General features: G+C 36.5%; 1 protein-coding gene across 2 annotated transcripts in view; it reads left to right on the top strand.

Annotated features, from left to right (window-relative positions):
* Window positions 1-24,029, top strand: part of tbc1d12b (TBC1 domain family, member 12b) — a 30,027-nt gene extending 5,998 nt beyond the window's left edge. Inside the window, exons 2-14 of one of the 2 annotated variants that reach the window (XM_088917014.1) lie at window positions 10,328-10,451; window positions 12,527-12,583; window positions 15,984-16,099; window positions 16,713-16,795; window positions 16,886-17,003; window positions 17,091-17,197; window positions 18,587-18,667; window positions 19,525-19,619; window positions 19,710-19,781; window positions 20,165-20,293; window positions 20,958-21,067; window positions 21,513-21,771; window positions 22,433-24,029. In XM_088917014.1, coding sequence (XP_088773140.1) covers window positions 10,328-10,451; window positions 12,527-12,583; window positions 15,984-16,099; window positions 16,713-16,795; window positions 16,886-17,003; window positions 17,091-17,197; window positions 18,587-18,667; window positions 19,525-19,619; window positions 19,710-19,781; window positions 20,165-20,293; window positions 20,958-21,067; window positions 21,513-21,771; window positions 22,433-22,501 — 1,420 coding nt within the window. In that variant the 3' untranslated portion in view covers window positions 22,502-24,029. The remainder of the gene's footprint in view (window positions 1-10,327; window positions 10,452-12,526; window positions 12,584-15,983; window positions 16,100-16,712; window positions 16,796-16,885; window positions 17,004-17,090; window positions 17,198-18,586; window positions 18,668-19,524; window positions 19,620-19,709; window positions 19,782-20,164; window positions 20,294-20,957; window positions 21,068-21,512; window positions 21,772-22,432) is intronic. The other variant, XM_088917015.1, reaches the window with a different exon arrangement.
* The last annotated feature ends 127 nt before the right edge of the window (window positions 24,030-24,156 follow it).

Below are 24,156 nucleotides of genomic sequence, written 5' to 3'. Positions count from 1 at the left end.
TCTGTTCTTTTAACTAATTTAGGTTTCCCACATCCAAGGGGGTGAATACTTACATGATCAACATATATTCGATTGATTTTATTTGTGCTTTTTTTTTTACTGATGTATGACTTCTTTCACCCGTGAACGTTTTCACTCTAAGCATTTAAGTTATAATTAAAAATATACTCTTAAAAGTATGATTATCTCATTTCTAATTAAACAAAGTAGGATATCATTGGAAGGGGGTGAATACTTTTATGAGGCCCTGTAAACTCTGACCTGTATGTTGCTGTTTATAATCTGTCAGTGCAATTTTATCATTCAACAGAGCGAAAGAGGTAATTTATTTTGGTGTTTTCTGGGCCCTTGCCCAGGCCACTTCTCTCTTATAATAAATAATCTGCTGTCTTTTGGTGTGCTACATTAAGCTGCCCTCAAGTTACTTCATTATCAATGTCCCTCAGTGGAGACTGAGTGGAGTTTGTAAGCTTATGTCTCTTTTTTGGAAAAGAGATCTGCAGTTGTCCATTTCAAGTCTCTGGTCTCTTCAAATAGTAAATCACAGAAAGAAAAAAAGTAGAACTCGGGTACTACTATATACAGTACGGTATATACAGTATAACCCAGTTGTCCTGGATAATTCACCAAGGTGGGTGTTGTACCTAAAGTGCTCCCCATTCTGTAAAAATAATACTACATTTTGAGTTTTGGATTGTAGAACAAACTGCCCAGCCATGTTGTTGAAGCCAGTACCCTGGCTTCTTTCAAGAAATGGCTGGGTGAGATATTGGGGTCAATTCATTACTAACTGAACAGGCCAAATGAGCTGAATGGCTTGTCATTTGTATCCCTTCTTATGTTCTATGTATGTAGTACTTGGGGACAATCGCTTGTAAGTGCAGTTCTAGAAAAAACAATTCTGTAGGTGCGTTTTGTGGAGGTTTGGTTCGTGTGAGTCCTAGTTTACCCACGCCGTATCTCAGGGGCTTGATTAGAGTGTAATGTGGTTCTTGTGATATAATAATTAGCTGACACATCTCTCTTTCAGAGCTTGCAAAGAAGATATGATTGTTTAATTGTGCATGAGCTGCACAGCATTTAAATATGGCCTGAATCTTTTCAAGCTTTGTTTTGTTAGTCTTGGCATCTGTGGTTTTCACAGCACAACACAACAAATTCTTCCTTTTCTAATTTGAGCTGCAATGCAAATAAAGTTCAGCATCATGCATGTTTGTACACAAGGGTACCGGCACTGTCAGAGGTTTTCACACTTACTTATAAGCACTAAAATATTTAACCCAAAAGAAAGTTTGTGGAAATGGTTGTTAAGGCCAAGTGTAAAATGCGATCAGACAGTACGTTAAAGGGAAATTGCTTTAAGGAGAAGTGAAATAAAGCCTGTAATCTGAAAAAAATGTCACAGTCAGCAAGACCACGCTGAAAGAAACACCACCCGCTTGTGTTTTAGCCAATAGTTTTTTTATGTGGAACATTCTATCGTAGCAAAGTAAAGCACTCTTATTATTTTAGCATTTTGATGTGGTAATGCAGCTGTATATTATGCCTTTATTGTTATTTCTTTTTTAACTTTTTTAAACTAGTGCTTTTTAAAAGAGAAAGTTGTGTTTTCTGCACATTTTCAGTCACGGAATCATGGTACGTCTGTGCATAGAGGTTTGCTTCAGTTCTGTCGCAAAAAGAAAGGTGCATTTACTGTATTGGAATGCATGAGACATGCACTGTGTTAAGGGCGTCTGTCTCTTGATATGATATGAGCATGTCAGCTGATTGTGTGGGACTCGAAACGATAGCAGGACTTCTTTTAGTATTCGCATCAGGAAGGCTGCTTTCTTCCTTCTCACAAACAGACATCCATTGAGTGAAAAGAAGGAACTTTTGTTATCCTGGTTTATTATTCAGGCTCCCATTCTCTGAAATTATTTCTTATGAAAACCACGCTGGAATGTTTTCATTGGACTTGGAACAGTCTGCAGGCAGGCAGCTGCCCAAGGCGAGATCTGTTTACATGAGAAAGGAAAGACCCTGCCAGCGACTGGACTCTTACTATAAATCATTTAAAGAGCACAGCTCAGGTGGGTCCATCTGCACTTTCCTATAGTGTCATAGAAACAAGAATTTATTTTAAACAGGAAACCTGATGTCTTGAGCAAAGGCCACTAACTAAACACGGTTTGTGAATTTGTAACTAGTAAAGATGTTACTGTCATCCCTGGAGATGATATTTCTTCCATTAAAGTTTCCCCAAGGAAAAGCCTTTTTTTTTCCCACACATCAAAGTGGATAAGAAGAAGTTCAGTTTTACAATAATATGCGAAATGAAAAACAAAAGTAACCAAATAGAGATAAGTATAGTTTTAACCAACAGTCCAAACCTTTTTTATATTTTAACTGTTCATATAGTTGTTGTCACAGCATCTTGACCGAAAATAATCGACTGTGCTTTGAGAGCAGTGGAAACTGTAGGGTGTAGAACATGACGTTATATATTACAGTCATAATGGGTTAAGCTTCCCTTTTGGCATGTTAAAATACTTATGTTATGCCCATAGAATAAAACCAAGTATTTTTACTACTGTCTCATTGTGTTCAGCACTGCCAGAGATGTATAGTAATAAGTATTCTTAATTTTCCTGATGATCAATACTAACCTTTCGAGTGTCTCAATATGTTTGTGTTAGACTTTGGGTTTTATTATGCATGTGTGTATCTAAGGTGTTTAATATTTTAAGCTACTGTAACATAGTAAGATGGTGTTTTCAGTGTGGTCTAGAAAACAATGAGTGTGAACAGTTAACGTCTGCTTAGCAGTTTTAGGTGATTAAAATTGTCAGAGTGGTGTAGTAAATAATATTAGTAAATATGTGTTGCTGCAAGTATGTCCTACTCAGTCGTGCTCACTTAAAAAAAAATGAAAAATTGTTAAGCAGTCTTTTTTATGGTTCAGGAAAGTGTTCTTTAGTTTTGTTTACTGCCTTAAGATAGTTTGGTCCACTGCCTCTCTGTTTAAAGTCGGGGAGTGTTTCTAGACATTTATTGTAAATATTAGTGTTCACCGCAGGACATTGTCTCATTGCTTTGACTAAAAGAAATACCCACACTGCTCATATTAGGGCATTGTCATAGGTTCCATCTTGTTTTTCCAAGCTAGCAGTGTTTAATGACGAGTTATCACCAATCCATTTGTACTTGTATAATAAGTGTCCTGCAGATCTTCCTCAGCTGTATTAAACACTGAGCAAAAACAATGTGCAGTCTTACGTTGGTTCTGAACATGTAGTAAATCGGGAATATTGCAGCTTCCAGCTGTGTCGTCTCTTTTGACATGGGGACCAGAGCAGGTGAAACTGCTTTTTGTCACTATTTGCTGGTTAAGGTGAAAATTGAAGCAAATATGAATTCCTAACAGCGCTTGTTATTTACCCTCACCCTTTGTTACACATTGTCATACACTTAGTGAAACATGTTAGTGAAACATTGCCATTTCAGCAATTGTATCTTCACACATTAGTTATGTGGTATATTACAAATTATCATAATATAGGCTATGTGTTGTATTTCTATGAAAAATTACACTGTACCAGCTACTGAGAAGGGAGACCTGTCATTTGATTTCAGCACCTATGATTAGTTGAGGTTTGTCAGTTATTAACTGTGACTCTGTTGTACATGGCCTCTAATTATGATCATTATTTAAATCACTCAGAAACTGGCACTCTGTAAAGGATTAATGCACAAAATCCCTGTGCTATTTTGACTGGGATGACTGAAATAATAGGATTAGAGAGCACCATGGATTGAAATCTTATCCCAGATTCATCTCAATTTATAAAGTTTCATTCGTTTTTACAGCTCTAAACATACCTTTTTTTCTATGATAAGAAAATATGCAACTTAGTGTTCTAAGTTGTGACCAAGATAAAGTTATATCTTTATACAAGACAGTCACACTGTTTTGACATAGCTCAGCGATCTTGTTTTAAATTCTGTCTGACCATTGTTCTAATAATGCTTTGCTTGTAGTTTCTGTTCTTCAGATCTGTTTCATACAAAACATGTTGTCTTGGTCTCCAAGTGTTGAACATGAGTTTGTTTCACGTACAGTAATACATAGTGATCAATGTGTGTGAGTTGTGAGGAAGATATTTTATGTATCGGTGTATACACAGAACGTTGTTCTCAAGAACTGAAGAACTGAACACCAATCTTCTCCAGTGTGTATGGATATACAGTTTTTTGTTGTTTATATATCTTTTTACAGCGCATTAAATACAAAAAAGGTTCAATAAAGAGCTTTTTTTCTTTTCTAAAAAGGAACTCTTGAAGAAGTAAACCTGAATGTACTATACAAATGTTATAATTTATTATACTTAAAAGCATATTTAACTCACTTTGTTTTTCATTGGCTTTGACTTTTTTCTTTTAATTTTGTAAGGCTGTTAAGAAAGTGGTGAACCTGGAAAGAGAGAGGATAGTGGAAGAATATTACCATTTATACTTGATTTTATGTTAATCTTTCACATACAGTTTTGCACAGTGAAGTGAAACCAAGCCTTAGGTGACAAAAAATCAATAAATTGAAATAAATTGATTCAATAAATTGATGGCACGTTTACACAAACTTGTCTTCAAACAAAGGTTTTTTAATGTCTGTGCCAGAAATGACGATGATAATTTAATTGTATATCAACATCTAAACATCTAAATAGCATTTTTTATCCAGAAAAATCAATACAAGTGAGGCAAGAATTGAAGATCACATTGCATGTACATGTGATCTGCAGTTGCCGTCACCGACGTTTTGGAAGGCAGTGTCCCCAGTGGTAGATTTTTTTGTACAAAAGTGAGTATTCAGAGTATCACATCTGTATTGCAACGAGGATTCTGCTGTAAATTAGGCCATACAGATGAAATCTGTTTTGTAGCGGAATTATTCCGTGGTTAACAGGATTATCTCTGATGAGTAAGACGGCTGCAATGACCAGCATAGATCTAATGGTAAAAAAATAATGTAAAAGCACCAGCTCTGCTATATCAGTTTTACTCTTTGTTGGAGCAGTAATGTGGCATTTTAATAATGGTAAAACACTTATGCAGTACTGGATGTCCTTTTGAATACTACAACACAGAGATAATTTAACCAAGATCTAGTATATAACCCAGATTATTCAGGCTTCAGAGTCTTCGCATTACCCATTTGCACACTGACTTAATGGAGCTAATTCTCCAGTGCAGCTTTTAAAACTGAAGAACAGCTGCAAGCAGATGTGCCAGACACATTGTGTTTTCTTTCACTCACAATTGTGGCTGTTTCTGTGAGTGTGTTTGAACACTACATGGTTTTTCTTTCATTCCTAAATGTTTTTTATGACTTTTTGTGCTTGTGTTTTATAATTGTATTGTGGGGAAACACAATCATAAATGTACTTGCATTATTGTTGAAGTAATAAGCTACAGTATGTGTGTTTGTTTCACAGTATTCATAATGTGTGTGAAGCAAAACTTTGTTAGACAAAGGGCATTTCAGCTGTTCATTATAGTATGAGAATTCTTTGCTCTGGTGTACAGAGTATTACTGTAAGAACCTGTCACACAGTCATTGTAGATCCTTTGGTTTTGCATGTAATTTTACTGTCCATGTAATCTTAACACATATGCTGGAGCAATTGTTTCCAATAGCCCTGATTTCAGCTAAAAATGTCTTTAAAATATTTTGCTTCTGTTCATATTATTCACAGGAAAATTTGTAATGGTTTAATCTTTAAATGCTCTTAAAAAATTGTGTGGGGTTGCACACAGGAAAAACAAACTACACCACTATTAATGCATGCTGTGGTGCAGAAATAAGTATGTGTGCTGATGCCAAAATTCTGCTACCACAAACATACAGTAGCCATATATTTTACTACCCAGGATAGCATCGTTTGTAGATTTTAAGTTTTCATTCTAATGTAGACATTCCAGAAAATTTGCTAAAGTGATGTATAGTACTTCAGTCTATAAGTATTGTAAGAAATTAAAGATAATCATAGTATTAAGGTATTGTTGTTTAATGGGGTTAAAGGATATGATAATAATAATAATGATATTTTATTATTAATAATAATCATTTTATACAGCACCTTTAAAAGTGGCTTCTCAAAGTGTTTTCCAGTTAGAAAAACAAGCACACAAATTGTTCAGGGCTTGGTTCCAATTCATTGGTGGTGTTGATAATGAACTGAAGTTGAGCAAACTCTCAGAGCTTTTCACTGGTACCGAACAATACCAGTGTTTGCTCATAACTTGCCTAATTGTTTTCTGTTCTGTAACCCATTCTTCAGCCATTATGTTTGAAGAGTAGTTTGGCTCAGTTTTTATTGTGTGTTTAATGCAATGAGTGTAAGGACTGCTGAGCTGAACATCAATATCCATATCATGGCTGTGGGGATTGATGCAGTGAGTGTGATGACAAACTGGCCCCTGTTCTGATCACGCTTTACGTGTAGCTAGACAGCTGGAAGTTCCCTGGAGTCAAATCCAAAAGCAACAGTGATATGAGAGGGATGCTATAAAAACTTCAAATTTAAGATGAAAATAGGATGGCCTATCCATGTTTCATGAGTTCACACCATAACAAATTTAAAATCACTTGGGAACTTTGCAAAATACTGGCCTGACATAGCTATGTACCCTCCACGTAAGACGCACAGCAGACTGTTTTTAGACATGATCTATCGCTTTGCTGAAACATCTCGACTGCAGAAACGTTAAGCTACCTGAGCAAACCCTCTGTCAGGAAATTCTGATCCTCTGGCTTATTGGAAAGGAAAGGCGAGTCTCCCATGTAGCCCTCCTGGATTCCAGGCTCCTAGCTTCATCAGCTTTCCACGTTTCCACAAAAATGTTTGTCGGCACAGCTTTCAAGCTTGAATGGTACAATCTAAATGATGCAAAGTTAAAAGAGCGAATGATGATCAGGTTTAACAATGATTTTTTTATGGCAGTGTTCATGACCCGATTCTTTTTGAACTTCTAAAATTCAGTCTGGCATGCTGTATGGTTTATACATTTCTTGGGTGTGCACATATACATTGCACTGTAGTTAATGTAAAATAGCAGTATTACTGTTGAAAATGACAATAAAAATGAAATGGAAAAATAGGTATTATTCCATTCCAGTATTATTTAATGCAAATGATAACATTTCAAGAACTAGAGGTAGGATTGTTTTTAAATGACAAATTTGTCAGTGGATTGCCTGACTTGATATTAATAATTAGATTTTAATCTACAACTTAATGGTCAGATTTTTGGATGGGAATTATTTCTCCTCCCGAACATATGAATAATATGATTCGTGCCAGAGGCTTGTTTGGAAAACTGTTTAAATCCTGTACGAGTCTGTGAGAAAAGGTTCTTTCTTAGCGTGTTTTAAGTCATCCCCGGTGTCATATGCCTAATGTCTTGTGCTGTACTAACATTTGTTGTTCTCAGGCTGATCTTCTGGCTTGTTTAGAGCAGTTTATGACCCAAGGCTGTGTGGTTAATCAACTGCCATCTCTGGCTGTTCATTCTTTAGAAAAGACATTACTTACCATCGGTTCTGTGCAGAATGTTATATGGTACATCCACGTGCAAATCGATGTTCATCTGTGACAAATATGTCTTTTCGGTCTGTTAAAGACACTATTAATTACAGTTATTAACTTTTATTAAATCTTATTTTCCATTCTATGTCATTGCTTTGGGTAAAGCTGTAATCTGTAAAACTAAACTCTGGACTGTGTGAAGTGCAGCTCTTGTTGTTCTGCAGCATAGCCAAATTGATTTAAAGGGCGCAGATGTAAACGCTGAATTTCAAAGCGTATTTTCTTCAGAACAGCATTTGCTCAAATGTCTAAAGGTGCAAATCTAACAGCAGACAATAAAAGTTAAAAAGAGAACGTTCTGTTTTAAACGTTTGGGAATTGTGCTTGGGTTTTAGTTGGAGGCAGGTGAAGCAGAACAAATTATGCAGGGAAGCTAGAACCTTTGAAATCTGTCCTTGGTTATGTTTTAGTCATGGGCAACAATTTTATCTGAAGGTTTTTGACTGAAGAACGACATGTTCACTTGTTTGGATAACTTGTGTATTATTTTTAGCTCTTTTTAGTCAGGCATTCACTGCAGGCTTCATGAATTTCATCTGGTAACTACAGTGAGAAAATAGTTAACCAAACACAGTTATTAAATGCTGTAATGGAAAGAGCTGAAGGATACAGAAAATTCCTGTCAGATGTTTAATAATGGCACTGAACCATGTGGTTTTTGTTTCAAGGTTAATCAATTATGTGTCTTTTTTTGTTTTTGTAACTTGCATATTCGTTGAAGCTTTGAAGATACGATATCAGATGCCTTTTATTTCTGTGGTTTTGTAAATGTTAAATACGTAGCCTACAGTAATATACAGTATGAACCACAAAGTATCACAGGGCTCGTTGCATGTTTGGGGACCTTGAATCTGGAAATGTTTTTTCTTTCATCAGTCAAAACAGTGCTGTAGGTACTGTAAATAATAAAATATTAAGAACATTTATATCAACATTAATGTACATTTGCTTTTTAAAGTCTCTTGAAAATACAGTACATTTAAGAGGATATACTTTAGCATTACAAGTATAGCGGTATTTTGTCAATTCTAATAAATGATAATTAATAGGCCTACATTGTAATCATATCTCCATTGGGTTTAAATAAACGTATGGATGATGGCACCTAACAATAGTACAATCTTGTGTTAGGATTTTGAGATTTAGAAACAGACAGTATATCCTTTCAGGACCTGTTCTTTTCTTGAGTATACGCGCTGACTATTTGGAGCAGTTATGATGAAGATGGGTTATAGAATAGAATAACAGGCACCTGTTAATCTAAAATGCTGCGATATGACACATAGTGAGGATGTGTTGCTTTTAACAGGTGGCAGAGATTTTCCAAAGACTGTGAAATCCACAACTGTTTTTTTAATTTATATTCTAAATGTAGTTTTAAAGTGTCAGTTACAGAATAAAAATGTGGTAATTTATTGTACTTTAATTTTCAAAGGATAGTTTTGTTCTTGTCGCCCTAGTCCGGAAGAGCTGTGGAAAATTGCCCTAGACAGTGTTTCTATATTTCAATTTCTGCTCAAGAAAGTGTTTCCACAGTTCCTTCCTAACCACAGAACCTGTTGTGTGACAGCAGTTCAACTCCAGTCATGGTACCACTGCAGCATACTGAATAATTTAATATTAATAGTTTTGGGTTATTTACTTACTTGATTTCACATGCTCCCTGAAGCTGGCATGGTAAGTACAGTTCTTCTACCCCTCAGTGCTGCTGCTGTTTGTGGCCACTAGCTTTGGTTTTCATGCTGCTCTCTGCTGTGCTTTCCCTATTAGACGTGTCGGAGCCCTGTGTAGGCTGCAGAGGTGATGGTAATGAATAACTCTTTGACAGCACTGTTCTGCTGGAGAGGTGCCTACTCTAGACTGAGGAAAGATAAGGAGATTCTGCTTGTTGAACACTATTAAGTCAGAGCCTTATAATTTGCACTACATTAACTATATCTGGAGTAATATAATGGAAACTGGACATTCTAGTGTTGAAGTAAATACACCCCCATGGTATTAGAGCCCTGCTTTTGATAACATTCAGAAAGAAAAGTGGTTAACAAGTACTGTTACAAGATGGTTGAATCATTCCTGCTTTCTTCTTAAAACGTGTCCATTTTGTTTTCTCAGCCGGATTCCTGGAGGGATAGGATTTCTATTTGCGTGTTAGGATCTAAAACTGCTATTCTTAACCTGTCATCTGCATTGGTGAAGATCTGTCACAGGCTAGAGAGAAATTAGTGTAACACAGGTTCAGCTTGTTTAAAATACCTTTGAACACAACTATTTTTCTCTTTGCACGTTTCCTTAATAAATGTGTGTAAGCTTACTTAATGCAGACAATGTAACATTAGTTTCCTGTTGGCATTCCAAAGTTAAGCAGTGGACATGCATTTAATTAGAGAGCTTTGTAAGTCACTGTTCAGTAAAACATGTTTGTCTGTCTTCCTACGGTTTTATGGAGTAGTGGTTTATCTCATGGAAATGTTTTTGAGATCCTTTACATTTTTATCCCTTCTAATAATGACAGCGTCAGCCTGTGAACTCTGAGGTTAAACGTGGTGGGCAGTAAATTGAATTTTTGCCTTGGTTAGAGCCTTCCCCTCAAATAAAAATGCCATTAGCTAAAATCCACCCTTGGATTCTGTTTTCCACTGCCTATTCCCACACTCTCCCTCGCAATTACTCATCTCATTTACTCTTCTGTTTCTTAGGAGCTTGTTCTCCAGGAAAGGTAAAGAGCCTAAAACTCCATCCCAGAGTGTTCCTGGATGGAAGTTGTTTGGAAAAGTTCCACTAAGAGAGAACGCTCAGAAGGATTCCAAAACTATCCAGCAGGTTGGTTTGTATACTTCTCATACAGTTTACATTTGCCGTGAAGACAATTTTAAGACTGCTTGTTATCTCCTTTAACTTTAGTTAACCCCCATTTTCTGGCTACTGCTTCAGTTTGTTTTCTCTGTTTGATTAAAAGTTCATGGTTAGTTTTATTCTGAACATTTTTATAAACTGTCTAGAAATTGTAAACAGTCTGACTGGTGTTACATTCTTAGTCAGCACAGAGCTGAAGTACTAGGCAGTATGTGCTTCAGTCTTTGCAAAATAAATCCTTTTCTGCGACTTGTAGAGAAAATATTGGTAAAAAAAAACAACAGCAATTAAAATAATATTTTTAAAAAATTATAATTGTATGGGTGTGATAGAGCTGTTGTTTGATGTTTGTGTCAAGTTTTTATTTGCATTTTTTGCAGTAAAAGACTAGATTAAAAAAAAAAACAATATTCAAACTGTCCAATAACTGTCGCATATTAAAATTAATCATTTAAAAATGCTTTTCCTGATCTTAGATACCTAAGAATTGAATGATCTCAAAGAACCTATATTGTAATTAATGTGTTTCACCAAAACATTTTACAGTATTTTGACATTTTTGAAAATGGCAGCCGTTAGTTACTAATACCATTCCTAAAAACCTTTTTCCACAGCCATGTGGTATGTGCAATATATAGGTCAGAAAACATCCAGGAACAGCTGAATGCTTCTAAATAATTGAACCACAAGCTAAAGCTTAGATTTTTGCTCCCCACATGTAACTTTAAGTTGGATTCCATTCCAGCCATTAAGAGTTTTCAAGGTGAATGTTAGGAGCTTCTGGGATAAAGATAAAACCCACCTGAAGACACTTCCATCACCTAACAGGCCCTTATTGACCAGATTCCGATTGGATCGTTTCTAGGTCTGGGCTTCCACACGCTGCAGCTGAAGAAGTTTCCATTTGTTGCTTCTTCAGCTGCAGTGACAGCCACACATTTCTGGCAGCCCTTCCTCGCTGTGTGGAATAAAAGGCCCAGGGTCAGCAGGTTTGAAAGCCTGTTGGCAGGCTAATCTCCAGCTGCAGCTGCTGGCTGTGCTTTCGCCCCAGCAGGAAGTGACCGTGGCTGCTGCACGCTGGCCAGCCCATATCCCACCCGCAGGGCTTCCTTCCTCCACAGGGATCGTTTTATTCTTATTTCCTGCCCTTCTTTTGAACAGTCTGCAGCATCAAGTATTACTCCATGTGTACTGAACAGATACTATCAACAGATGTTTTTTGTCCACGTGTACCTTTACAGCTTAAAAAGCAGAATACTTAAAAAGCGAGACGCGGAGCCCGTGTGAGGCTTCCTGAGCAAACAGTTATCAGCAGCGTGCGCTGCATGAGGTGGGCTCAAACCAGTTCCTGCTGCTGAAATGCAGTGAGCCACCTGATTTCCTCTCCAGGTGACACCCTTCCCCATGCTTGCCAGTTGCTGTGCAACAGGTTTAAGAAGGACTTTAATTGGTCAGTAGGATCCTGTTCTCAAGTACAGTTTTAATTGAAAACCGGTTTATGCCATAGTTACTGCTGTGTCATGGATGTAGTTCTTATCAATAAATACCCACCCAGCTTTTTATACTTGTTGCCATTTCTTCCCAGGCTACAACAGGATCTCATATTACAGTGTAGCATGATTATAATTCTCTTTTCTTTTTTTCCTTATTTGTAGATGTAACACAGTTACTGTACATAGTTCTGGCAGGTTTACTTAGTAGCGCGCGTTTAAAGATAGCACTGTAGATGATTATTAAAGTGAAGTATTGGACTGGCCTTTTGGCCCTGTGAAGGTAAAATTATAGGAGTTAAGAAAATGGTCTGCTCGCCCAATGTAGCTCGTACCTCCTAGGATGGTTTATACCAATTTTTCTTGGTCCCTATCAAAATAATCACCTTCAAAATAATGTCATGGTTTGAGGGCATGTCTGCAGTATTGTTTGTCGATGTTTTTGTTTTTCGTTCAAAGGGAAGTTAAACTTAGAGTTCTTTTTCTTTTTGTTTTTTTGTTCTTTTCTCAATGCTTTACTGACTGAGTACAAACTGTGTTTTTTTCCATCAGGACAGTAACCCAGGCAATCTAACATCTGTATCTACACCAAATCTGTTAAGCACAGGGGTATGGAATTTTATTGTCTTTTTTTACAGTCATCTTTCAACCTGCTGTATGCATGGAACCGCTAAGCGATCATTTTCATAGCCCACCTACTGATTGTCTGCACTTCGCATTTTCATACTAGCATGAGAAAATGTCGTGGCACTAACATGAAAAGTAAAACATTGTTCAAAGGAAAAACTGCCACCTAATAAAAGAAACTCAGCAAGGCTTGCTCTTTTCATTGCATATATTGAACTTATATTACCCTCAATTCTCTGACCACATTCTGCACAAGGTCTCATTCTTTGCCCCATTCTGTCTGTGCTTGTTCTTGTTTTTTTTTTCCCTCATTGGCCAAAATATGGCCTATCATCACTGTTGTACACGACTGTGTACATTATCAAGGTAAGCGTTTTTAATTGGTAGGCCTGACACAGAAAATACTAAGAAAGTGTTGCAAAGAAAGACAGGTGTTTTAAATTTAACATGTACAGAAAATGGCTGCTAAAATTGCCTTTCTGTACATGACATTTCTGTGCTGTAGAAAGTGCAGAGAGTGACAAAAGATGCAGAGGAAATTTTATCCATGCTAGAATCCTGCACTCAGTATTTAATCCTCCTGGCTGGAGCACATGCAGTGTTGGAAGGTCAGGAAAATGAAATAGTCCCAGGCATGCAATAAATGCAAATATAGGCTAGGGCATCTAAGAACACTTATACGTGCTCTTTAAGCAGTGGCACTTTTAAACAAGATATTGGTCTTGCTCACTAATTTCTTAACTGATTCAGTAGCAACTGCAAATACCATGTCTTTCATCCTTTCCAGACCTGGACTGATAAAAGCGTGCAGAATTGTGTCACGGATAGGTGTTACTTCAGTCTTCCCTACAATTGAGACCTGTTGACTTATCTGCCTCTTATTTTTCTGTACACTAAGTTTTAACATTTATGTAGGAAGCCACCAGGGACCGTAAATCCTTGCATTAGATCTTTTTGCCTAGAATGGACTAAAGTACTTAGATTTAACTAATAACATTACTGCAAAGTCAAACAAATTTGTTTTAAAAAATTCAATATTTCCATCGTTAGAACCTTAATTACAAATCGTTAAAGATGGTGTTTTCTGTGTTTTAGAAAACAACATATTTTTGTACTTGGATTCATTCAAGTGACAAAAGAATAAAATATAGATATAAATAGTGATATTAAAATAAATACTACATTTAGGAAAATGGATGACATGATGTACAATGTTGTTTGGACAGTGATTTGGCCTTGTGTGTAAATAGGATACAGTATATTAATAAGAGTGTCCTAAAAGATTTCTGAAATGCACAGTAGTGTTCTAATTACTGCTTGAGGAAATTGGTAAAATTGCTTTTATGACAAATGGTTTACTTTCCGTAAATCTGATTTCAGTGATTAACAGCAGCAGAAGACCACAAGTAGAAATGTTGTAGTTTCAGGTGCTCTCAATTATTACATCTGTTGCTGAAGGAGAATCTCTCAAACCAGATACCCAGAGGCATAGCTTGTTTTAGCTTGAAACATTTAAATCTGATCTTACTGGGAGTCGAATTTGAAGCTGTTACTTGTAATCACTTATTTTATGATTACCTTTTCAATACCCCAAAAAAGTTTTATTCTTAAAACAAAAATACATTTACTTGGTTTTCCTCATATTTCACATACCACAAAGCTCTTTAACAGTAAGATGTGTCCAGAATGTAATGCACAATAAATTGATCCGCTGTCTTGAAAGCAGGCTCAGTTTAGGTGGCTGCAAATTGAATCCCTCTATTCATGTGGGCAAAGTCTGTGACCTAGACTAAAACTGCATTCCTTTATACAAATGGGAATTTATCAAATGTTTCTTTAGTTCTTCCCTTGCAGATTGCACAATCTAATACTTTAGGGTGTACAATAAACTGCATTGGGTAATATCCTATCGTGTGTTTCATCCACACAGTGCTACTATTGAGTGGTAACTGCAAAATGCTTAGTATTTTGCCTTGTGAAAGGCTGCTATTCTATTTGAATAGTGAACTGAGTGATAAATGGTTTCCATGTATTCAGAGCAGTAACAGGCACAAATAAAACCAATACTGTATTGTTTAAATACAGAGCTACATGTTTGCAGTAGCAGAGCTCCCTGCCGTTTGAATAGAAATGCTGTACTGATGCAATGAACAGCCTGTTTAAATCTTGAGGGTTCTGTGGTAGTAAATTAGTATGTCATCTTTGCTGAAAGCTCTTGTTCCCTTTTGGCAGCATTGTAACTTTTGTGTGCAATTCTAAAGCAATGACAGGAATTTTAGGAACTAATAAAATGTCTCTCTAGAGGAAGTGAGATGTAGGCTAACTTGTATTGATACAGATCTAGCTCTGTCGTCATTGCCAGTTTTGACTCTAGCATTTCTTTGGGAATGTTCCAAGGCTGGATATATGTCTTGTAATTGAAGTTTACAATATGTACCTGATATGAAGCACAGTGTGAAAACTTAGAAATAAAATAGTTTTTTAGGTGAAATCTTTCAAATGGAACTGACTCAATTTCACTTCAGAAGACCCAAGTTTGTACCAACAATTTAATGAATATTAACACAACTGCAGAATAACATTGCAGATAAGACAGAATTGTGCAGGGATGGCTGGCCACAGTAACAGAATTTAGCCTTGCCTGTGTCTCTTCTCGCCACCCCCTGGTAAACTCTGATGTTATTCTGGAGGACACTGTGCAGTTAGCAACAGGAATGCCAGTTCAACATGTTCTCTGTAGATTTCAAAGAAGTTTCAGTCTGTGCAGACTGTTGCACAAGAACGCTAAAAGAATGTCTGTTTAAATCTAAGAATGATGTGACGAGTTTATTATGAATTTTATTATTATTGGTCATTGTGGCATAATTTATTTTGCAGTTCCAATCTGATTTTTCCAAAAAATATTTTTATTTATACATTCTACTCTTTTGAAAAGATGTAAAACAATCTTATACTGTGGTCTCTCCTTTGTCAACTTTAAAAACAATTAGAATACACTATGAAATAAAATAAAGGATAAATAGCCTGTAATCTTAAAATTAAAATAGAGTGTCAGCTAAGCAATGTCTTTTTGTCTTCCAAGTTTCCTTTAAGCTTTCCCAAGTTTTCCCAGTGGACATCTGCTGTAAAAGAAAACTTGATTGAAATGTTCAAAGTATTATTTATCTGTAATTCATCTTAAGAAATGACCTTCCTGTCACTGTGCTTTATCTGGTGTGAGCTGAAACCTTGCAACTTCATACATTTGACTTGTAAATGTCAACATCCAAGCGGTGAAATGCTTTTGCAAAAATGTAGGCAGCAAATACAGGGGGTAAATGTGTTGCAGGTCATGTGTGTTTTTTTGTGCGTAAACTTTGCTAAGTTTTTGCCGTTTATTCAGGAATATGAAGCGCGGACCGGAAAGGCATCCAATCCCCCTCCTCAGCCAGGAAGGCGCAAAAACCTGGAGTTTGAACCACTTTCAACTACAGCACTTATTCTGGAAGACCGCCCTGCGTGAGTTGGCCTGAAATTGTATATTCTCACTGTCACCTATCGCTGAATATAAACAGGGAATCTAGGATTTCTCCTAGAACAAAGGTACACGGTATTCAACAGTACCTCTTGGCGACTGATTCGGCTGACTCAGATTAACAGAAACTGTAACTGTTGGTGATGACAGAGGAACAGCCATCGAAAAAGAGTGCTGCTAAAAAATATATGACAAAAGCAGGGTAGTTTTATTTTTTACAGTCCACTTCAAAACAGTGGGTCATCTGTTTCATTTGTTGGCAGGCTTCAGAGTTCATAAAGAATTTATTAGTCTGAAATAGAATCCTATTTCTGTTCCTGTAGTCTATATGTTTCACCAGAGACGCATTAAAATCACCTGACCGTATGTCGCCGTGCTTCTTTATTTGACTTTCTTTTGTTTATGAAGCTGTTCAAACCAATTTTTTGGAAGGCGGCTTAATGGCACCAGAGTAGAAATGTACTGTATATACCTGATAGCTGCTCTGCTGAAACAGGATAGAAATTTTAGAGCTATTGGTGGCTGCTGCATTTTGTGTCCTTCATCGTTAATTCAGATTGACCGACCCCTCGTGAAGAATAGCTGTCTTTCTTACAGAAACCTGCCTGCAAAGTCAGCTGTAGAAGCACAGCGCCATCGACAGGAGTACGACGAGATGGTGGCTGAGGCCAAGAAGAGAGGTATGTCGTTGTTTTTGTTCGTTCTGTGGTCTTTGAGAACTTTTTAGTTGGTCTGTAGCCTGTCGGTATTTTTTTTTTTGTTTCTGCCAGAGATGAAAGAGGCACAGAAGAAGAAGAAAATAATGAAAGAGAGATATAAGCAGGAGGAAATCATTGCGAACGCTATGGTGATTTGGAACACTGAGATCCTCCCAAACTGGGAAACCATGTGAGTGTGTATCTGGTCACGGGTCTGTGGATGAAGCTGCAGCCCTTTGTACAGTTTTCTTTAACAGCCCTGTGTGTTCATTGGCAGGCGCAATACAAGAAAAGTCAGAGAGCTCTGGTGGCAAGGACTGCCCCCTAGTGTCCGTGGCAAAGTCTGGAGTCTGGCCATTGGAAATGAACTAAATATTACACACGGTAAGGATTTTTTAATGGGGTATTGGTTTTTGAGAGAAAAATCAATATACAAATTTGAAACCAGAAAGGAAATATAATCTACCAGTAGGAATTCAATTTTTTCTTCATACTAACACAAAGCCTTTTTGTGGTGAAGTGCTGTTTTTAAAATATTTCCAAAAGAGATGTGCAATTGTGGGTAGCCAAATTTAGTACCTAGAAACATTTCATTAAACTGATAGGCCTTTGCAGTGGTGCATAACTTAATCTGTTTGAGAGGTATCAGTGTCAGAGCTACTTGACTATCTGGCCTTCATTTCCCATTTATTTAGTTAAAGAACACAGCATTCTTTTTAATTTGCATCAAAGCTTTTAGCACAATGTGTTCAGAAGAGAAAGAAAAAATAGATCCTTGTGTTTGCTAATCACAGCAATTTAGTACTATTACAAATATTTAAATAATATGCTTTATACCTTTGTGATAAAATGACACATATTCTTGTGTAGTGGTGTTTGGTAAATTATGATCTCGGTAACAAAGCAGTATTAGCTCATTGTAGTCCGATGTGATCAGATCAGTAAGACTGGGCCTGGTCAGTACTGGGATGGGAGACCTACATGACAAAGAGTGGGAGAATATCCCATGGCACAGATTAGAAGTGTAGGGGTATTACCCTGGTCTTGTGGTTAAATTACATTCTGAGCTTACTCAGTCTGGCCTTCCTAAATTTCTCCCTTAATTCAGGCGCAGGAAATTCTTGCGTCTCCTTTTTTGGGTGTTACACTTTGGTTTCATTGGTGAATGAAATGGCTCCCCTCCCATGTGTGAAGCGATGAAAAGCGCTGTACGAAAACAGGCGATCATTACAAGTAATCTTAAATAATCTTAGAAAGCAATGCATTTTCTGCATGGTTGAGTGCAGGTTGAGAACAAAGTTTCCTCCGCCTATGAGCTTGGGCTGTGTCACGGGGATTGCTTAAGCCGTGGTGTGGAGCTAGCTGGGGCGGTGAGGGCCCTGAGGCTTGCAGTGTGTCAGAGAGAGGTGCACTGAGGGAGAGCTCTCCTGTAAACCACTGCCAGGGTTGCAGAGCACAACAGAGAGCGTTGGGAACAAGCACTGTTCTCCTTGCCCACAAGCTGGTACAAGGGCTGTAACATTCATATAAGTTGATTCAACAATTGTCGTTTTCAAATCAGTGGAGTTTGCAAAAAAAAAAAGTGCTGATGCATTTTTTGAGAGAAGAAAGTAGAACTATTTCCTGATATATCACAAATAAAACCTTGATACTGGTTCACTGCTGTACATACTCAGATCTAATACTGGTGAAAATTGTTTACAAAATCTAGTATGATAATGGGTTTTATATACTCACACCTTATTTTTGTTATTTTTTGTGTGCTTCCCTCAGAGCTGTACGAAATTTTTCTGTCCAGAGCTAAGGAACGATGGAAGAGTTTCAGTGAAACAGGATCAGAAAATGAAGCAGAGGGTAAGGGGTCAGTTTTTTACTCTAAAATAGGACATGAATTAGGTTTGATGAAACTGTCAATAGCCAGAAAAGGTGAAGTAATTGCTGGAGATGCTAGTTTTACAGATTTTACAGAGCCCAGCATTACAATTTGTCGTTAGGTAACCTAAGAAAAGAATGTCTTCTCAGATAAAGTTTGTCAGCGTTGTTGCTTTGGTGGTTTTCTGTCTCCGACTTGATACTGCACTAGTTATATTTAACTCATTGGAAAGTTTGTTTAGACAGTTTATCCTGGTCAATATTTAAACTGGGCATCTTCTATCCAGTCTTCTGCTTGCAGTCTCGCATTTTAATCTGTTTCATGCATCAGCATAAACCATGTATTTGAAAACCATGTATTTTAAAAAAAGAAAGTCAAATAGTGTTCTTGCCAGTAATTACTCATTCCTTCCTTTTTTTAAACATCTGCAGTTCATCTGAGACGGATTGTTTTTGCCAGTTAGAATCCCTCAAAATATGTGCCATGGTGTTTCATACACGTCGTGAAACAAAGATAGACTGGATGGCTGCTTCTGAGCTGGATAATATTTGAGTAGGCACAATTTAAAGAAAAGCCATTGCACCTAATTGTAAAAACAACAGCGTGCACAGAAGAATCTAACAATCATTTGACTTGGAAAGAGATCATGGTGCTGGAGTCTTGGAACTCGAAAGCTTGCATTGACAGGGTTTGTTCAGAGATGGGCCTTGTGTTGGTACCTAGCTTTGTGTCTGTAGACTCCAGGAATAGTCCAGCTTGCATCAAAAGCAAAGTTCTTTCGAAAAGCCTAAAATGAAAGCAGCTGAGAGGGAGCTTTTTGTATATTATTCAATTTTAGATTCAGGAGCGTCGCTTGCGGACAGAGAATCAAGTCTGGAGTTGATAAAGTTGGATATATCCCGAACCTTTCCCTCTCTTTTCATATTTCAGAAGGTAAGTAAACGTGCATGTCTGTAGTTTTATTCTTGTTGTTCCTCCATTAGTTGCTAATTAAAACTAATGTTAACTCATTCTTTGTTATAGGGTGGTCCATACCATGATCTTTTGCATAGTGTACTAGGGGCCTATACCTGTTACAGGCCTGATGTTGGATATGTAAGTATATTGTGACAAAAATATACATATACTGTACGTGACAGTGTAAAGAAAAATTCAATAAAAAGAAAAATACAAAAAACTACAGCAGAGTACGTAGAACATCAGACATAAGTAGAGTGCTCTTTGTAGGTTCAACATTTGCATGTATTTTACTAAGCTTTGTGTGCAGCGTTCTGATGCTTTTGATCTTTACTGGGAGTTGTGTGCAAACTATCAGTCTGTCAATGATGCTTTTAATGCAGAGAAAAACATTTTGTACAAACGAGACAAAATATTTTATCAAAGCAATTAGATTCAGGTCACGGGCCAGCTTACACTAAATGTCCGTTGTCTGTTTTAATAATGTGTTGAAAGAAACTTCTCTTGCTCATTCATTTCAGGTACAAGGGATGTCCTTCATTGCTGCTGTGCTAATCCTTAACCTGGAAGAAGCTGATGCATTTATTGCCTTTGCCAACCTTCTCAACAAGCCCTGTCAAATGGCTTTTTTCAGAGTTGATCATGACTTGGTAATTTATAATTTAGTATTTCATTTAATAAAGATGCCATTGTTACAGACCATTCTTCGTGCATTATTCTCCCCTCAGCTAGTATCCTTTTGTTCATTTTTTAAAAAATAAGACTTAATATCAGTTTTCTTTTCAGGTATTTGATATAATACAAGATTCTAAAAATATGTACTGTATATATTTTATTTACATTTGTATATATTTAGTATATATTTTTGTATGTATATAAAAGAATAGCCCAGCTATCTATTAATGACTAAAAGTGTATAATTTCTAATTATCATTACATTTTAAAATGTTGTGTTTCAACCAGTTATTCAGTATTCTTTGGAGATGGTAAAAGACATTCTGATCAGGATATACCACTTGATGCAAATTTGTACTTAAGGCAAGCACCTGTTGCTAATCATCTATGATGATATATCTTTAGCAGTCCATTTGACTTTTAAAATATTTCAAGTAGAACTGTTCAATAATCATTGGAAGGCAATATTACCTTGTCAAAAATCATGTAATGTAAGTGGGACAAAGATGACACACAATGTAGCGAATATTGCATTTTAAAATAAAAAAGAATTAATTTAAATGTGCTATCCACTTATTTAATTTTGCAGATGCTGAAATACTTTGCTGCATTTAATACTTTGCTTATTTAATTTTGCAGATGCTGAAATACTTTGCTGCATTTGAAGTGTTCTTTGATGAAAATCTTCCCAGGTTATTTGCTCACTTTCAGAGTTACAACCTTACCCCTGATCTCTATCTTATTGACTGGTAAGTATAGTGTCAAAGAATGGTGAAATACCAATGATACAATAACGTAGTACGTCAGGTAGCTGTCATTTGAAATTCAGTGACAATCACTTGTCTGAGGCCTTTTTAAGATTGCTAGTAATGGCGAACTAGCATTCACATCTTGGAGCCTGATCTCGTGAGAGCTCAGAAGCTAATCTGATTTCCACTTTCTTCTTCAATTGTTCTGCTGTGTACTGGGGCTATAGGTACATTATGTCTATCACAAGTCACCCAAGAAGATACTGCACCTCAGTAATAGATACAGTGGACCTTATCCTGTGTATAAAGCACTTGGGAATACTTGTGGTCAATAGTGCAATATTAATGCAAGGAATTAATTGAAGGAATGTGATTACGCCTTTATCAGTTTTTAGTAATTCTTCTGTTGTCTGTTGTGTTTTTTTTTCTTCTGTATATTTTCAAGGATTTTTACACTATACAGCAAATCCTTGCCTCTGGATTTAGCCTGTCGAGTCTGGGATGTCTTTTGCCGGGATGGAGAGGAGTTTCTGTTTCGAACAGGTCTGGGAATTCTCAAGTTGTACGAAGACATCCTCCTTCAGATGGATTTCATTCACATAGCTCAGTTCTTGACCAGACTTCCTGAGGAAACGACTTCTGAAAAGCTCTTCAGCTGCATTGCAGCTGTCCAGATGTTAAGCAGTAATAAAAAATGGATTCAAGTAAGTTACAGCTGCTCCCAGTACTGTATATCATAAACACAAGCTTCTTTCTTTTTCTGTTTGGGTTAAAAATATGACACACTATTGCTAATTCATTGCGTAAACAGTAATATTAGTAAGACTTTTCTGTGCATATGACGATTATCTAAGTGTTAGAAATCAGTAAAATTTACACTTAGTATTCAACACGGTATCAATAAACTTAATACTTTAATACTAACAATTGGGATTCAATTTTATTTAAACTGTACTTTTTGCTACTTTATGTATGCATGAAGTCCTAAGGCAATTTGAAAAATATATAGTTATGGGAGATTAACGTCTGGCTTTACAAACTGTGATTAATCATAGGCCTAGATCAGTTTACCAAAATTAAATATTGGGTAGTTCAAACTTAGTGCTACTCAAATAGGGTGAAACGTGCCATAAATGCTTAACCACTCACCTTAGAAAGGATCAAGAGCAGCACCTAGAGGACGTCTTTAACAGCTCCAAAAAAAAAATTCCACTGAATACAAACGCAATTGCATATAAAGTAAAATGGTTTCCCAATCATCAACTAAATGTGGGAATGTAACTTTAAATTTGTTTTTTTTACTAGAAAAAAAGTACTGGAAACAAACCTCAAAACGTTTTTTTAAATCATCCTTATCTTTATTAGGTTTTTACTGCATTGATGAAGGACAGCAAGGAACTGGACAAGAACAACAGCCCAGCACAAAAAAGTTAAAAAGGTTTTGTTGTGGTACACATGAAACAATTAAAAATGCATACTCCTCTAAAATTTCCTTTACAACAACTGCGACAGAAGACTAGAACGGAGTTGACAATGAAAGCTTACTTAGTCAATTTCACCAAAAGGTTGTGAAGCAATACTTGAGGAAAACCTCTAAAACTTTAGCCAGTATTAATGTCTGCTGGGGGTTAGTTTCTTACTGACTCAGTGGAAGATAAAAACTGTGAGGAGGAAACATTCTTTGGAACTTACAATGCTAAGCAGGCCTACAGTAAATGCAAGAACAGTTCCCAGCTGTCAAAAGTGTGCTTTACAGATAAACTGAATTTCAAGTTGTGCAGGCAACAGATATAATTCCTGTGGGTTTGTTTTTGAAAAAAAACTGAAAATCACTTCACAAAGTGTAATATACTCCAGCAATCCACAAACCAGCAAAAAAATAATCAAGATTTATGGACCAAATCAATTAAATCTTCACTACAAAATATATCTTTTTTAACTTGTTAAAATAATTGTATAGAAATGAATTAAAAATCTATAAGATCTAGGCAAGAGAAGCATAAAAAATGTCTTTTTACTTGCATTGCACTTATAACCACAGTACCAGTTATTTCAGGGACATTCCTGATGATAAACACTATTTATGGTGAGCAAGGAAATGAAATGGCAAGTTTCTGACACTGCTTGTGCTGAGCTTCCCAGGTACTTGAAGGTGCTATCCATTTTACATTCATGTTCTTAGGAGTGTAAGCCTAGATAAGACTAAGAAAGACAGTACTGATTACCGGTGAATCCTTGGAATGTGATTTCATGAATATATATTCTCCCCTGGTGTGAGCTGTGCACGTGGAATTGTTCTGCAGAAACTGTGTATCTTTATGAAGTGCAATAGAGAACTCGAACGGGCACATGGAATCTCGGTGATTTACAGGGTGCGAGTTTCTGCATCACTTTTCACTGAGTTTGGAACAGAAGGTCAAGTCGCTTTGGTTGCCGTCTCCAAATAGAATGGTTACAACAGTACAGCTTTGATGGTAAATGTAAAAAACTATAAACTCTTTTTGCATTAACACCCTGAGTTCTTTTTACACGCTCAGTGTGGTAAATTTTAAAAAAGGTTACATTTTGATTTTGAAATCTTGTCATATGTAAAAAAAGCAACATAACACTCACTTAGCCGAAGCATGACCTGTTTTTATATAGTCATCTGTTTATTCATGTTATTGTATCTTCATTTAACTTGACCACACATAAGGATTTTATGTTGGGATTTTATGTTGCTGTTTTCTTTTATTTAAAGCTTTATCTAACTTTGCATCCCTCCTTTTTATTTTTATTTTAATTTATATAGCCGTACATTAAGCCTGCATTTTTTCTTTTTCTACTCCTGCTCTCTAATGTACAGTTTTTCATACTTACCACAGGTACTGTATATAAAATTGATTGTAAATAGATGGGTTTTTGCCTTGTTATAAAACCACTAGTTACACTTCCCATGTGTAAATAAATCTCTGAAGCAAAATGTGTTGCAGTGTTTTCTTTTTCCTACTAAACAATAAACATATCAGCTCTCTTTATCAAACTCATGTATGTGATTTCAGGATGTTTCTCCACATCTCAGTAATTGACTGATTACATCTGAGGGATTG

This window comes from Atractosteus spatula, chromosome 5, assembly GCF_055471065.1.
Source record: "Atractosteus spatula isolate fAtrSpa1 chromosome 5, fAtrSpa1.hap1, whole genome shotgun sequence".
Lineage (NCBI taxonomy): Eukaryota > Metazoa > Chordata > Actinopteri > Semionotiformes > Lepisosteidae > Atractosteus > Atractosteus spatula.
Note: the sequence above shows the minus strand (reverse complement) of the source record. Positions and strands in the feature narration are given on the sequence as shown.